Source organism: Bubalus bubalis, chromosome 1 (genome assembly GCF_019923935.1).
Source record: "Bubalus bubalis isolate 160015118507 breed Murrah chromosome 1, NDDB_SH_1, whole genome shotgun sequence".
NCBI lineage: Eukaryota > Metazoa > Chordata > Mammalia > Artiodactyla > Bovidae > Bubalus > Bubalus bubalis.
This window is the reverse complement of record NC_059157.1, coordinates 115637515-115652418: the sequence shown is the minus strand read 5'-3', so window position 1 is coordinate 115652418 and position 14904 is coordinate 115637515. Positions and strand designations below refer to the sequence as shown.

General features: G+C 36.4%; 1 protein-coding gene across 10 annotated transcripts in view; it reads left to right on the top strand.

The window, feature by feature from the left end:
* LRCH3 (leucine rich repeats and calponin homology domain containing 3) overlaps positions 1 to 14904 on the top strand; it is a 104698-nt gene that overhangs the window by 67943 nt on the left and 21851 nt on the right. For 6 of the 10 annotated variants that reach the window (XM_025285469.3, XM_006078499.4, XM_044942808.2 and 3 more), the window contains exons 11-14: positions 6112 to 6163; positions 6550 to 6699; positions 10114 to 10164; positions 11668 to 11721. In XM_025285469.3, coding sequence (XP_025141254.1) covers positions 6112 to 6163; positions 6550 to 6699; positions 10114 to 10164; positions 11668 to 11721 — 307 coding nt within the window. The remainder of the gene's footprint in view (positions 1 to 6111; positions 6164 to 6549; positions 6700 to 10113; positions 10165 to 11667; positions 11722 to 14904) is intronic. The other 4 variants (XM_006078498.3, XM_006078503.3, XM_006078501.3 and 1 more) reach the window with 2 other exon arrangements.

Here is a 14904-nt window from a genome sequence, read left to right as displayed (position 1 = left end):
ACTTCAGTTCAGTTAGGTTTCGCTCAGTCACGTCCAACTCTGAGACCCCATGGACTGCAGCATGCCAGGCTCCCCTGTCCATCACCAACTCCCGGAGCTTGCTCAAACTCTTATGTCCATCGAGTTGGTGATGCCATCCAACCACCTTATCCTCTGTCATCCTCTTCTCCTCCTGCCTTCAGTCTTTACCAGCATCAGGGTCTTTTCCAGTGAGTCAGTTCTTCCCATCAGGTGGCCAAAGTATTGGAGCTTCAGCATCAGTCCTTCCAATGAATGCATAGTTAGGACTGATTTCCTTTAGGATTGACTGGTTTGATTTCCTTGCAGTCCAAGGGACTCTCAAGAGTCTTCTCCAGCACCACAGTTCAAAAGCATCAATTCTTCGGCTCTCATCTTTCTTTGTAGTCCAACTCTCACATCCATACGTGACTACTGGAAAAACCATAGCTTTGACTAGATGGACATTTGTCGGCAAAGTAATGTCTCTGACCCTTATATAACAAATTACCACAAATTTAGTTGCTTAAAACACACCTATTACATTACAGTTCTGAGAGATAGAAGTCTGGGCAGGCTTGTTTTGGTTCTCTGCTTAGGGCCTCACAAGGCCAAAGTCAAAGTGTTGGCTAGCCTAGAGTCTTACCTAGAGACCCTGGAGGAGAATCCACTTCCAGGCTCATATAGGTTGCTGGCAGAATTCAGTTCCATGCAGTTGTAGATTGCGGTCTCCATTACCTTGTTAGCTGTTAGCTGGGAGTCATTTTTGTGTCTAGAGTCCACCCACATTTCTTGGTTCATGGTTTCCTCCATATCAAGCCAGCAGTGACGGGTCAGATCTTCACATAAATCTGATTTCCCTTTCTGCCACATTTCTCAAACTCTCTTGCCTTCCTCTTCTGGTTTTAATAACTTGTATGATTATACTAGGCCCACCTGGATAAGGTCAACCAATTAGTAACCTTAATTTCATCTGCAGAGTCCTTTTCTGATACGTAACATATTTATTGGAGTAATACCAGGGGAGGAGATCATGAGTGCCAAAAATCTGCTTACCAAACCTTAATCCAGAGTTCCTGTTTTTTAACTTCTTTTTAGAATCTGTGGTGTTTTTTGTTTGTTTGTTTGTTTGTTTTGGTACTTCAGCAGTGCATTTTAAAAGATTGCTTTGTTGAACAGTTTTTTTGTTTCCATTGGAAGAGTCATTCAGAATATGTAACCTGCCACAGTGCTAGAAACTGAATCAATGATTACTGTTAACTAGGTGTTTCAAATCTTTAGATAAATACAGTCTTTGGATAAGAACCCCGTACTTTATTCCTGTCATCAGTTGAGCTTTAAGATCAATACATACCTCATACCTCATGTTGCTAAATATCTCATGTGCTAATACTTTTTTAGGTATTGAGAAATAGCTGTGAATTTCAGAGTTCCTATCCTCCTCAAATGGAATCATGAATTAGAACCTAGAAAAACAAAATCACCTCAGAATGGCTGGCAACTCTCAGGCTCACAAGACTTGCCTGTAACCTGAGTAATGTTGTATTGCCTCATGTGTGTGCTCAGTCATATCCAACTCTTAATGACCCTGTGGACTGTAGCCTGCCAGGCTCCTCAGTCCATGGAGTTTTCCAGGCAAGAATACTGAAATGGTTTGCTAGTTCCTTCTTCAGAGGATCTTTCCAACCCAGGAATCCAACCTATGGCTCCTGCATCTCTTGCACTGCAGGAAGAATCCTTACCTCTTGAGCTGTTGGTGCTTCCCAATCTGAGGAATATGTTAACCTCCAAAGTGTTGATCAGTCCTTCTGTTACAAAGACCGAAAGGAATTGAGTTAGTTTATAGATTGCTACTTGCTTGTTAGTCACTGCTGAAAAAAAAAGTTGTTTGCTTTTTCCTCCCAATTCTCCTCTCCTCCCATCACCCACCATGTACATTTCTTCCTACCTCCCCCTCCCCCACACAAACACAGACACTATCTGCCTGAGGATTAAGAAAGGTAAGGAGGTATGTTAAGAGTATTATGATAAATTGGTAAGTGTTTTATAACTGTTTGCTGCTGCTGCTGCTGCTGCTAAGTTGCTTCAGTCGTGTCTGACTCTGTGCGACCCCATGGACCACCAGGCTCCCCCGTCCATGGGATTCTCCAGGCAAGAACACTGGAGTGGGTTGCCATTTCCTTCTCCAATGCATGAAAGTGAAAAGTGAAAGTGAAGTCGCTCAGTCGTGTCCAACTCCTAGCAACCCCATGGACTGCAGCCCACCAGGCCCCTCCGTCCATGGGATTTTCCAGGCAAGAGTACTGGAGTGGGTTGCCATTGCCTTCTCCAACTGTTTGCTAAGATGGAGTAAATAAATTTTTAGTTAAAATAACAAAACTGTCATTTATTTTATATATCAAAAAAAAATTTTTTTTAAGAGCTCACTTATAACCTGATAGGCATTTTAGTTCAGGAGAGATGATAATGTGATAATGTCAGGCTAGGTCCTGTGAAGTTTGTTAATTTCTACTGGAAGCAGTATAGTATTAAAAAAATACCTGGATATTTTTAGTTTCATGTTACATAGACAAAACTAGAAAAGCTACTATATTAAATGTGATATGATGAACAAAGAAAAGCAGAAGGGCAGTTCAGAGTCTGTCATACAGAGGTACAATTTTGGTTTTCCCAGCTCTAGCAAGTTCAAGATTTAAAAATGCATAATTACAAACCTGTATTTTTGTGTCAATATCCCATATTTTTGAGAGGAAGATACCACTGCCATTTGTTTAAACAATATTTCTTGAGCACTGCAATAGTCTGGTTATGTTCTAGGTTCCTGATAACAATGCCACAACAGATAAATACATGTAACAAATACTTATCAGGTACTGCTCAGTGCTACAAAGAAAAATAAAGCAGGATGAAAGAGTTAATACTGAGTCAGGTTGAGGGGAAAGCGAGAGCAATTTTATGATATAATGATATTTTTATTGAAACCCCAAAGAGGAATCAAGGATTCTGGCTATCTAGGGGAGGAACAGTCTAGGCAGAAGCCATTACAGAGGAACATACTTGGTGTGTTCAAGGAACACTAAGGAGTGTAAATAAGGCAGAACAGTTTTGAAGTGTAAGATGAAAATTAAGTTGTGGTTATGTTCTACTTGAGATGCTGCTAGAAATTCAGTGGTGTTACCAGGTAAGCAGGTCTAGATATATAAATTTAGAGTAAAGGGGAGAGAATTAAGGCTTAAACAACTGGATTGTTTGTTGTTATTGTTCAGTCGCTAAGTTGTGTCCATCTCTTTGTGACCCTATAGCCTGCAGCACACCAGGCCCCTCTGTCCTCCACTGTCTCCTGGAGTTTGCTCAAGTTCATGCCCATTGAGTTGGTGATGCTATCTAATCATCTCATCCTCTGCTGCCCCCTTCTCCTGTTGCCTTCAGTCTTTCCCAGGGTCTTATCCAGTGAGTCAGCTCTCACTTCAGGTGGCCAAAGTATCAGAGCTTCAGCTTCAGCATCTGTCCTTTCAGTGAATATTCAGAGTTTATTTCCTTTAAGATGGATTGGTTTGATCTCCTTGCAGTCCAAGAGACTCTCAAGAGTGTTCTCCAGCGTCACAGTTCGAAAGCATCAGTTCTTCAGCACTCAGTCTTCTTTATGGTCCAACTCTCACATCTATACGTGACTACTGGAAAAACCATAACTTTGGCTATATGGACCTTTGTTGGCAAAGTGATGTCTCTGCTTGTATGCTGTCTAGGCTTGTCATAGCTTTCCTTCCAACAAGCAAGCATCTTTTAATTTCATGGCTGCAGTCACCGTCTGTAGTGATTTTGGAGCTCAAGAAAATAAAATCTGTTACTGCTTCTACTTTTCCCCTTTCTCTTTGTAATGAAATAATGGGACTGGTTGCCATGATCTTCGTTTTTTAAATGTTGAGTTTCAAGCCAGCTTTTTTACTCTTCTCTTTCATGCTCGTCAAGAAGCTCTTTAGCTTCTCTTCACTTTCTGCCATTAGAGTGGTATCATCTGCATGTCTGAGACTGTTGATATTTCTCCTGGCAGTCTTGATTCTAGTTTGTGATTCATCCAGCCCAGCATTTTGTGTGATGTACTTTGTGTATAAGTTAAGTAAGCAGGCTGACAATATATAGCTTTTCCCAGTTTTGAACCAGTCCATTGTTCTGTGTCCAGTTCTAACTGTTGCTTCTTGACCCGCATACACGTTTCTCAGGAGACAGGTAAGATGGTCTGGTACTCCCATTTCTTTTAAGAATTTCCCACAATTTGTTTTGATCCACACAGTCAAAGGCTTTAGTATAGTCAGTGAAGCAGAAGTAAATGTTTTTCTGGAATTCCCTTGCTTTCTCTGATCCAGCAGATGTTGGCAATTTGATCTCTGGTTCCTCTGCCTCTTCAAAACCCAGCTTGTACATCTGGAAGTTCTCAGTTCACATACTGCTAAAGCCTGTCTTAAAGGATTTTGAGTATAACCTTGGTAGCGTGTGAAATGAGCACAGTGGTATGGTAGTAGAGACAAGCAGGATTGGTTATGGAAATAGGAGAAAGAACGTCATGTTCCAGAGGCTAAGTGAAGAGACATTCTCAAGACGTGGGGAGAGAGAGAAGCAAATCTCACATACTGCTAATAGGTTCAGGAAGGTGAGGGCTGACAATAACTGTTGGATTTGGACATGTAAATCCCCCAAATTGAAGAGAGCAGTTTCAATGAACTTGTGAGGACAGATCCAGATTGGAGTGGGTTCAAAATAAAATGGGATGAGGTAAAGTGGAAACGGTGAATTCAACCAACTTTTGAGATACGGTGTAAAAAAGAGGGTGAAGAAATGAGGATATAAAGATGTATATTAAAAAGTTTTGCTTAAAAAGCATTATTAAAAATGTTCAAATCAGGGTACATACACCCACTTGAGATGGTTTTATATGATCCTTTCTGGTATGGTTTATCTATAGATGGCCAATAAAAGCTATAAGAAATGTTAACAGTGAAGTTGATAATTTGGGACAAACTTGCACTTAATGCCAGTTATTCTAGTACATGGTCCTGGAGTCACTCATCTCTCATTCTTTATTGGTTATATCCCAGTTAAAAATCTTATCCTACCAATACGTTCCTCTCTTTTCTTGCAAGACTTGTGACTGAATATGCTCTGGTTAGGCGTGCTAGGATAAAGGTTGGCGAGAATTAATAGAAAGTTAAGGAAGTTTTAAATCTCTACCTTTAACATTATTTTAAATCTTGTATAGGAAGTTATTAAGTCGTTTATTTGGTAGGCATTAAGTAATTTATTCTGTTCCTTTTAAAAATTATAAACAATTTATTCTGTCAAAGTTTTTTTAATGCCTAGAAATTAAAAAAAAATTTTGTGAATACTTCAAAGATTTGGAACCAATATAAGACAAAAATGTAGCATGAAAGAACAATAGACTAGCTTAAGTTTTTGTTTTCTTATATATTATATTTTTAAACTTTAGGAAATATAAGAAATAAATACCAAAATATAAGAATTAACACTGATAAAACTGAAAAGCAAGTTTTACTGGGTTTTTTTTTAAGCATCAAATCAGGTTTCATATTTTTCTTAAAGATAAAAATCAACAAAAGCTTCAGTTTTGTTACTAAAATTGCTCTTCAATTAAAAATGGAGTAGATGTGCTCTACACGTAAAGTTACAGGTTCTGTAGTATTCCAGAACTGTGTTGATAAAGTGGCTTTGTGTATAAACCATCTCCATGTACATGTATCTTGTTTCAGTCCTAGGAATAAAGAAGATGTAGTTCTGTGAGCTATAAAGAAACAATACTGTTTGAAAAGTGATCTCAAATAACTATCATCAGCACTGGCTGACATAGACAGTTGTCCACTATGTATAGCTTGATCGGTGATATCATCATGTGAAATATGAGTTGGAGACATTAGGTGTTCCTGTAGCTTAATTTAATGACTTGGGCTCAAGTTTATAAAATGCAGTTGGTCTTTCAATGTTGACCAGACAGTTTGCCTGCTGATTAATAGAAAACTACATTAACAGTAAAATTCCACTTATCTTTTATTTATCTGTCTTATCAAAGAGTTTTTTCTTTTCTATTTTTCTTTTTTGGATCAGAGTTCCAGCTGAGCCATCTTCTCTCTTATCAGTATCACCAAGTCACAATCAGGTAAAAAGAAAATTTTCCAGTTTGAGTTTCTTTTTAAATTAAGATGATTTTCTTCTTTTATAATACTTAAATTGCAGTTAATTCCCAAACATCTCTAAATTTTATTACCTGTCTCTTCAATCTACAATTAACATAATATGTGCACCTAATACGAGTAGCAGTGTTTTAGAGAGAAAATACCAGAGAGAAAATACGAATTTATACTACATATCAGAACACAGTGCAGAAATGGGAAAAAATTAGCAATAAGCACATCTGAAGAAATGCTCAGTGAATGCAAAGTAAAAATGGCTTGGGTCAGCAGTAGTTTCCCAAAATTGATAAAGAATATTAGTAAGTTGATCTTTATCCCTGCTTGCATATGCAAAATGATCCTCTTGTTCCAGTTTTCACAGACAGACCTGGAACTTAATCGGAGAAGAGAGCAATTAGTAGAACGTACTCGGAGAGAGGCACAACTTGCTGCCCTACAGTATGAGGAGGAGAAAATAAGGACCAAGCAGATTCAGAGAGATGCTGTCCTGGATTTTGTCAAGGTTAGTTCTTTGGGTTCATTGAATGGTACTCCTAAAGTTTCTTAGAATTAAGTGCATATTTGTTTCATTGAGGCTGTCAGGTTTTATTGTCTTCATGGGGGAAAAAAATTGATAATCATAAGAATTCATGAGTAAATAGTATAACTGTCTCCTGTTTGTGATTAGATTAACTGTCCTCAAAGGTAGATAGGCTTGAGGGTAGTCTCTTACTCTTAATTAGCTGTCTGTCATTAGACATATCACTTTACTGTCCAGCTGCTGTTTCCTAAATCTCCAGTGCATCATGAAAGTGAAAATGTTGTGTAAACTGTAAAGTGCCATGAAGATTTAAACTATCGTTACCCGAACCTATCACTCACTTTCTTACCTCAAAAATTTGCAAGGCTCACGGGCTTAATACTTTAGTCATCTTAGATTCTTTCCTTTCTGTTTCTCCCCAGCTACTCAGTTAATAATCCTTATTAATACTTCTGTTTTAAACAGACTCTATAGTTGTCTCTAAATCTGGTTCACTTTTTTGGCCTGTGTTACTTACATCTTTTTGTTCTGCAATTACCTTAGTTTTTTTTTTTTTTTTTTTTCTTTTTAAAATAATTATTTATATTTTCACATGTTTAATATATGTCTCTCCCAGGAATTCCCTGGTGGTCCAGTGGTTAGGACTCTACGCTCTCACTGCCACAGGCCCTTGTTGGATTCCTGGTCAGGGAACTAAAATCCCACAAGCCTAGTGGCATGGCCCATATATATATATCTGTCTCTCTCATTTATCTGTAAACTCCATGAAGAAAGGGACATGTTCTTTCTATCGTGTTTATTCACTGATGTTTCTCTAGGTCTAACCAAGCCTTCAGAAGCCTTAGCCAACAGTAAAGTTCAGTAAATACTTTTTAAATGATTGAACAGATGAATCACTCACCCTCTAACTGCTTTCTCTTGTTTCATAACTCTAGCCAAAGTGTATCTTCTTTAACTGCCATACACATGATAAATTCTTATATTTTTTTCAAATGTATAAAGCCTGCAATGATGATATTTGACGCCCAGAGAGGATAAGAGTTTTCCTAAGGTTAAATACTCAGCTAGTAAGTGGCAGAGCAAAGATTCTAATCAAGATAGACTGAATAGAAAATGGAAATGAAGCGGATGGAAAAGTTTCTTTAAAAAAAAAAAATCTTGATGGTAACTAGACTTACCATGGTGATCACTTTGATTTAGAAATATGAAATCATTATATTGTGTACCAGGAACTAATATAGTGTTGTTGATCAGTTATACTTCAAAAACAGACAAGCTCATAGAAAAAGAGATCAGAATTGTGATTACCAGAGAGGCATGGCATGGGGGAGGGGGAATTTGATGAAGGTATCCAAAAGGTACAAACTTCCAATCATAAGATAAATAAGAATTAGAGATGTAATGTATTAATACAGCATATATGTTAAATGTGAAAGTTGTTAAGAAAGTAAATCCTAAGAGTTCATCATTTCATCTTTTTTTTTTCTTTTATTTTGAATCTGTATGAGATGGTAGATATCACTAAATTTATTATAGTAATCATTTCATGACTTCTATAAGTCAGATCATAGTGCTCTCTGCCTTAAACTGATACAGTGCTATGTGTGAATTATGTGCTTAGTTGCTCAAGTTGTGTCTGACTCTTTGCGACCCCATGGACTGTAGCACACCAACCTCCTCTGTCCTTGGGCATTCTCCAGGCAAGAATATTGGAGTGGGTTGCCATGCCCTCCTCCAGGGGATCTTCCCAACCCAGTGATCAAACCCAGGTCTCCCGCATTGCAGGCAGATTCTTACATCTCAATAAAACTGGAAAGAAAAAAGAAGAGGGGACAGGCTGGCTCAAATCCCTGGTCTATGACCAGAATGCTGTACTGACTCTCAGTTAATGATAATGGCTAACATATTATGTCCTAAGTGTTCTATCCATTTTACATAAAATAACTCATTTAGCTTGCCTTATGTAGAAGTCATATAACTAGTAAGAGATTAATTACATTGTAGATAGCCTTGATTAAAGGTCAAATTGGAGTTTGATCTTGAACAGTTAGGCAGACAAGAGCAATTTTAGTTCTTAAGCAGGAGAAAAACATTAGAGGGAAGGTACTTCTGAAAAACTAATCTCATGTAAGAATATATTAAAAGATGAGGAAAGCAAGAAAATGAAATAGAGAGTAATTGCGGTAATTAGATGAAGGCATAAAACTAGACAATCTCTTAAGTTTCCTAAGGAAAAGCCGTGTTGTCCAATGGTAAGGTCCTAGTATCAGAAATACCTGAATTTGAATCTAGCTTTGCTACAAGGTATATACTTGACTTTTGGAAAGTTACTGAGCCGTTCTATGCCTTTATTTTCCTTATTTGTGTAATATTTAACAGTTAAATATCAACTACTTCAGAATAACTGTGGCTGCACCTAGTACTTTTGTTAGTATGGTATGTGCTACACCCCTTGCTACCGCAGAGGGTTTTATAAAATAACAATAAGAGTTTTTAGAAGAAGCATCATTATGTCCTATACACAGATGTGTAGTGAATGTTGAAAAATTATTGACAACGAATGGGGAAAAAAGGTTCGAAAGCAAGATTTTGAGGCTAAAAGAATGGTTTTAATGGGAATTAGCTTTGTGGAAAGAAGGTCAGATTTAGAGTCAGAAGACATTAGTACAAATCTGAGTTCTGATGCTTACTTTGTGACCTTGCACAGACCATACAAACTCTCTATCCTCAATTTTTTCATCTTTACAGACTATGATTATGGTGTTTATCTCACAGAATAAGAAGAATCACTTGAGATACTGTGTATAGGAACACATTGTAAAACACTCAGTGCAGATATTGTGAGATTATTAATTGGCGTAATAACAGAAATTAGCAAGTTAAATGAAAGAGCCAGTTATTATGGGAAATGGAAGGGTTTTTTTGGTTATGTTGAACATAAGATGACAGTGGGGTTTCCAGGTAGAGAGTTTCCACAAACATTTGAAAATACAAGCCTGAAATTTGGCTGATGGGAGAGAGCTAAAGCTGTTAGCATTGGAGTAATATTTGAAGCCATTAGAGAAAGAATGATTTCATTGAGAAAATTTAGTGAGAAATCACTACTCTGTGAATATGTTTTTATCCGTGTACATATTTAAAAAAGCGTAGTTTTTTAAATGTTCTGTTTATAGATGCTTGTATACACAGAAAAGTACTGTATATCCGCTTACTGCTTTTCCGCATTTAAAATATAAGCTACTTAAGGAAAGGGTGGCATCTTGTAACCAGTTAGTTTAGAAAAGTGTCATACATAAGAGATACAGAAATTAATGTGAGTGGTTATTTAATGAACAGAATTTTTCATTTCCAGTGTTCCAAATTCTAACCAACTTCCCTTTCTTGTGGGGTATATAGCAAAAAGCATCGCAAAGTCCACAAAAACAACACACTCCCTTAGTTGGTGAGGTAAGTTTATATAATCACCTTTCTTTGAAATTTTTTATTACTGCAATGAAAATGAAATAGTTTGCATGTGATTATCATATGTTTTTAGTGATCAAATTATTGGCATTTTCTTTTTTCCCTTCACAAAAATCTACTTACTAGGGAGAAAAAGACATGGGCCAGGAAGTTTATTACCATCTATAGATCAGGATTTTTTTTTTAATTTATACACATCCATCCACCCTCCTTGCATCCCCAGCAGAGATATCATCTCCCTCATCCATTTTCAAAGCTACTGTGTAATGAGAGATGGTCCTGAGATCTGTATCTAACACAGGTGATTGGTGTCAGTATTAAACCAAAAGCTCTACATAGTATTTCCACTTCAGAGCTCATTTCCTAAGTGTGTGTGTTATTGGTTATACTTTGTACACATTAATTTTATCATAAGTTGTACATTTTCATTACAAATTGACATGTAAGATTAATTGCTTATTAACCTTTTTAAAAATCTGTGCACCTGTTTTGATCTGTTAAACTGATGCTTACTAAATGAGTATTTTTCTTGTAGTTGGCTTTTTCATTAGCTGTTTTCCTTTGTCTTTGCCTTTTTATTTTTTGAGTTTATGATCACCACTTCCTTAAGAATGCATTAACATGTTTTTTCATGTGAATGATGACTTTGTTTTTTGTAAAATAAGTTATTTGAAAACCTAACACATGGGGCTTTATAAGCATCAGTTTTCAGCACAGTGTTGTCATAGCACAAGTGTTTCTAGATTGGTAAAATAATTGGAAATATTTTAAATTATCCATTATAAAGTTTTTTAAATCTTAGACATATAATAACTATTTTTGTTCATTTATTTGAGAACTTGGGCATTGGTGTAACACCTGAAAGATTCACTCAAGCATCTTCAGTTGTCTTTTCTTCTCATGGTAATAACTGTACAAACTTCTGACAGTCAGAATTTGATAAGTTAATATACTCTTCCTTTTTAAACCCAAATATTTCCTTCTTAATGATCCTTCTGGAGTAATTCATTATATGAAACTAAAGCTCTTCAGGAAAATGACATGTACACTTTAAAATTTCCAATTGTACCCTTGTTTTGTCTTGAAAGGTAATGAAGAGATGCTTGGAATAGGAAGCATGACTCTTGGGTTTATTGTTTTTAATTTATCACTAGCTCACTAAATAAGCAGAAATTCTTTATGTTATTGCTACATCTGTACTTCAGCTTTCTCTTCTTAGAACAGAGAATAATTTCCTTCTCACTTTAGAAAGTTTTTAGGCAATAAAATCATATTTGAAATTGTTTAAGTTCTTTAGAAGAAAATCATTACTCACAACTTACTACCTGTTATGACGCATGAAGTCTGAATGACTGTGAACGTGGTCCTGTATGTTGGCGTCTTTACAAGTATTTGTTAATATGTCTCTCTGCACGTGTATTTGTGAAATTCGTCGTGTGTGTGCATAGCTTGGTTTTGACACTGCTTCATTTTTCTCCACCTCTCCAGTGTCCCTTCCCATCCAGAAGGTCTCAACACACTGATGATAGTGCCTTGTTAGTGGTAAGAACCTTGCACAAAATGGAGTTTTACATTGCTGTAAGATTGGAGAATAGCTATTGTACTTTTCTTTCTGAATTGATCTAAATACCATAAAACATGATGAGCATCATTACTGAATGCTTTACAAGTAGTTAGAATGTCTCCCTACATTACTTTTCATGATTTACCCAGTATTCCAAGTATTCTGCAGATGTGATTCAAATACCTTTGTTAGTGTTCTCAAAAGTAAAACATCTGCATTGAGAACCATATTGGCTTTGTATGTGTGTTGGAGGAGAGGGCATAATATATTAGTTTTTAAAATGTAATTTCTAATTACGGATGTACGTTGTTAATCATTAATTTGTTTTGTGAGTCACTTGTATGATGAATGGTTACCTTATTACTTCATGATGCTAATTATACAACTGTGTATTTGACACCCTATTTTATTATCTATTTTAAGCTACTGAAAATCCCAAACTTTAAAAAAAATACTTCCATCTCAAGATTATCCCTCCATACCCATTTTATGTTTTAAACTAAGGGAAACATTAACTTGGAATGCTGTCTACTGATCTTTGTTAACATTAATTTGCTTTTCTTTTTAAATTTTATTTGATTTTATTGAACACATGCAAATTTAGAAGATACCGTAAAACACATTGGTTTACTTATTGTCTGTTTCATTAGCTGAAAATGAGTATAACACAAGAACATTGAGAGCCTCATTTTTATCAGCTTTGCAAGAGCCAAACCATTTACACAATTGGTTTTCCCATCATGTTTTATGTTACTTTTTTCACTGTAGTATTGAAAAGCAGCAGTTCAAAAGCCTATTGTCTGTAGCAATTCCTATCTTAGGAGCTGGTAACTGCTGCCTCTGTGCATGCTACTGCATGAACTACATACATCAGCATGAGATTTCTGTTACATAAACTTTCACTGTCAAAATCTCTGTGTTCTGCAATCACCATTTCCTTTATGATGGATAAAGCACATTTTAACTGGGCAGTCTTATAAAGAAATAAGCTTCTGGAGTTTTAGTTGAAGTTAATTGGCTTGAGAAGCAAATAATAAATTAATGTAGAAAATACTGAGAGCCTGTGATGATCCAGACACTGTACCAGCATTATTTCATTCATCTTCACAGCAGCCTAAAGAGCTAAGGGTAAACTTAACACTATTTTACAAATGATTACTGAGGCACAGAATGTTTTGTCCAGATGTGACTTCTCCAAGATCACATAGCTAATAAGTACAAGGCTGGTTCAGATCTAGATCCAGGTGACTTAAAACCTGCATGAACACCGTGCTATGTTGCCTCCTGTACTATAATTGAAAACACTTTAGGGAACTGAAGATGAGATTTAATAACACATACAGTAAGTGCTGAATGCCCAAACGTTTTTATCAAGGAAAAAGTGGAATTTGGAAAAACAGCCACAAAATCCCCCCTTAGCGTGAAATTTGAAATTTCAGCCATTTTCAAACATGTACACTAATATTTTACTTAATGGTATTCATGTCTGGCCTAAATTAGATGGCCTTTAAAAGCAAGAACCATGTCTCAGATATTTTTGCATGCCAAATAGTGTCCAACATGTACACAAAGAGCCATTTTTTAAATCATACCTCTCCTCTGGTCTTATCAAAACTACTCTTAAATGACGTAAGAGCTTAAGTATCATCTTCACATGGTAGAATAAAGTCCATATACTTCTTAACATGGCCTATAAGTTCCTGTGCACTCTGGCTATTATCTCTCTCTCGTCTCTGGTCTCATGCTATGTCAGCATTTTTTTCTGCTCTACAGATATGAGAAACCCTTTTCCACCTCAGGATCTTTGCAAATGCTGTTCCCTCTGCATGCAATGTCGTTCATTCCCTGCATATACCCCTTGACTCCTACTGATCTATCTGGTATCAACTTAAATGTCACATCCTTAAAATGGCTTTTCTGCAACACTGCTTACCCCAAATCAGTTCTCCACTGTTACTTGTCTTCATAGTACTTTTAGGTGGGAGTTTATTGTTTTTTATATCCCTCCCCCAACAATAGACTGTTAGATTATAAGTTTCATGGGCATGGGGATATTCTCTGTTGCATTTACCTATGTATACTCAATCCCTATGATAATTCCTGGGATATATTATTTATAATTACTAATAAGTAATTCCTGAATAATTTGGAAGTTTTATGTATTCTTTACATGTAATAATTGCTCATTTGTTAAGGTGGTCAAGTGATTAGGATTAGGTGTTTTCACTGCAGTGGCCCAGGTTTAATCCAGGGAACTGAGATCCTGCAAGTTGCATGGTGTGGCTAAAATAAATTAAATCACAGTCAGGAAAAAAAGAAAAAGTTGTCAAAAAAAAAAAATAGTTTTGTGATGAGAAGGTCTGATGATACAGCAAGTAAATGTTGAATTTGATTTAAAGACCTTGAAATATGGGATTTGGTATAAGTATTAGAAATGTTTAATATCTGTTACACTAACATTCCCTTCAGGCTTTGTTGCTTTCGTATATATTACATGTATGTCTAGCCCATTTCTAGATACTAGCAAGCATCTAGACTCATTTCACTTCCTCTTCTCTCCATTCCTTTTTTCCTTCTTTGCCAACTTAGTGCTAGATACTAGCAAAGATTTTGACTCATTTCACTTCCTCTTCTCTCCATTCATTTTTTCCTCCTTTGCCAACATAGTTCCATTTAGCCTTTTTATACTTGAGATTGGGCTTCCCTGGTAGCTCACATGATAAAAAAAAACTGCCTGCAATGTGGGAGACCTGCGTTTGATCCCTGGCATTCAATTCTTGGGTTGGGAAGCTCCCCTGGAGGAGAACATGGCAAACCACTCCAGTAGTCTTGCCTGGAGAATCCCAATGGACAGAGGAGGCTAATGGGCTACAGTCTGTGGGGTCTCAGAGTCAGACATGACTATGACTAGGCACACAGCACATACTTGATATTGACAGTAATTCAAGTCCATTTGATTATAAGGAAGGCCAGGAAATCTAAACAAGTAAAAGCATATAAAATGTAAGACTGCTGTCACAGTCTGTTCTTGGTACATTTCTTTCTTCACTTTTTTCTGCCTGAAGATAGATAATGTTGCTGTGAGTATTACATGGTTTTTTTTTTTTTTTTTTTTTTTTTGCACACATAAAAAAACATTGCTATCTATCAATTCATTAAAA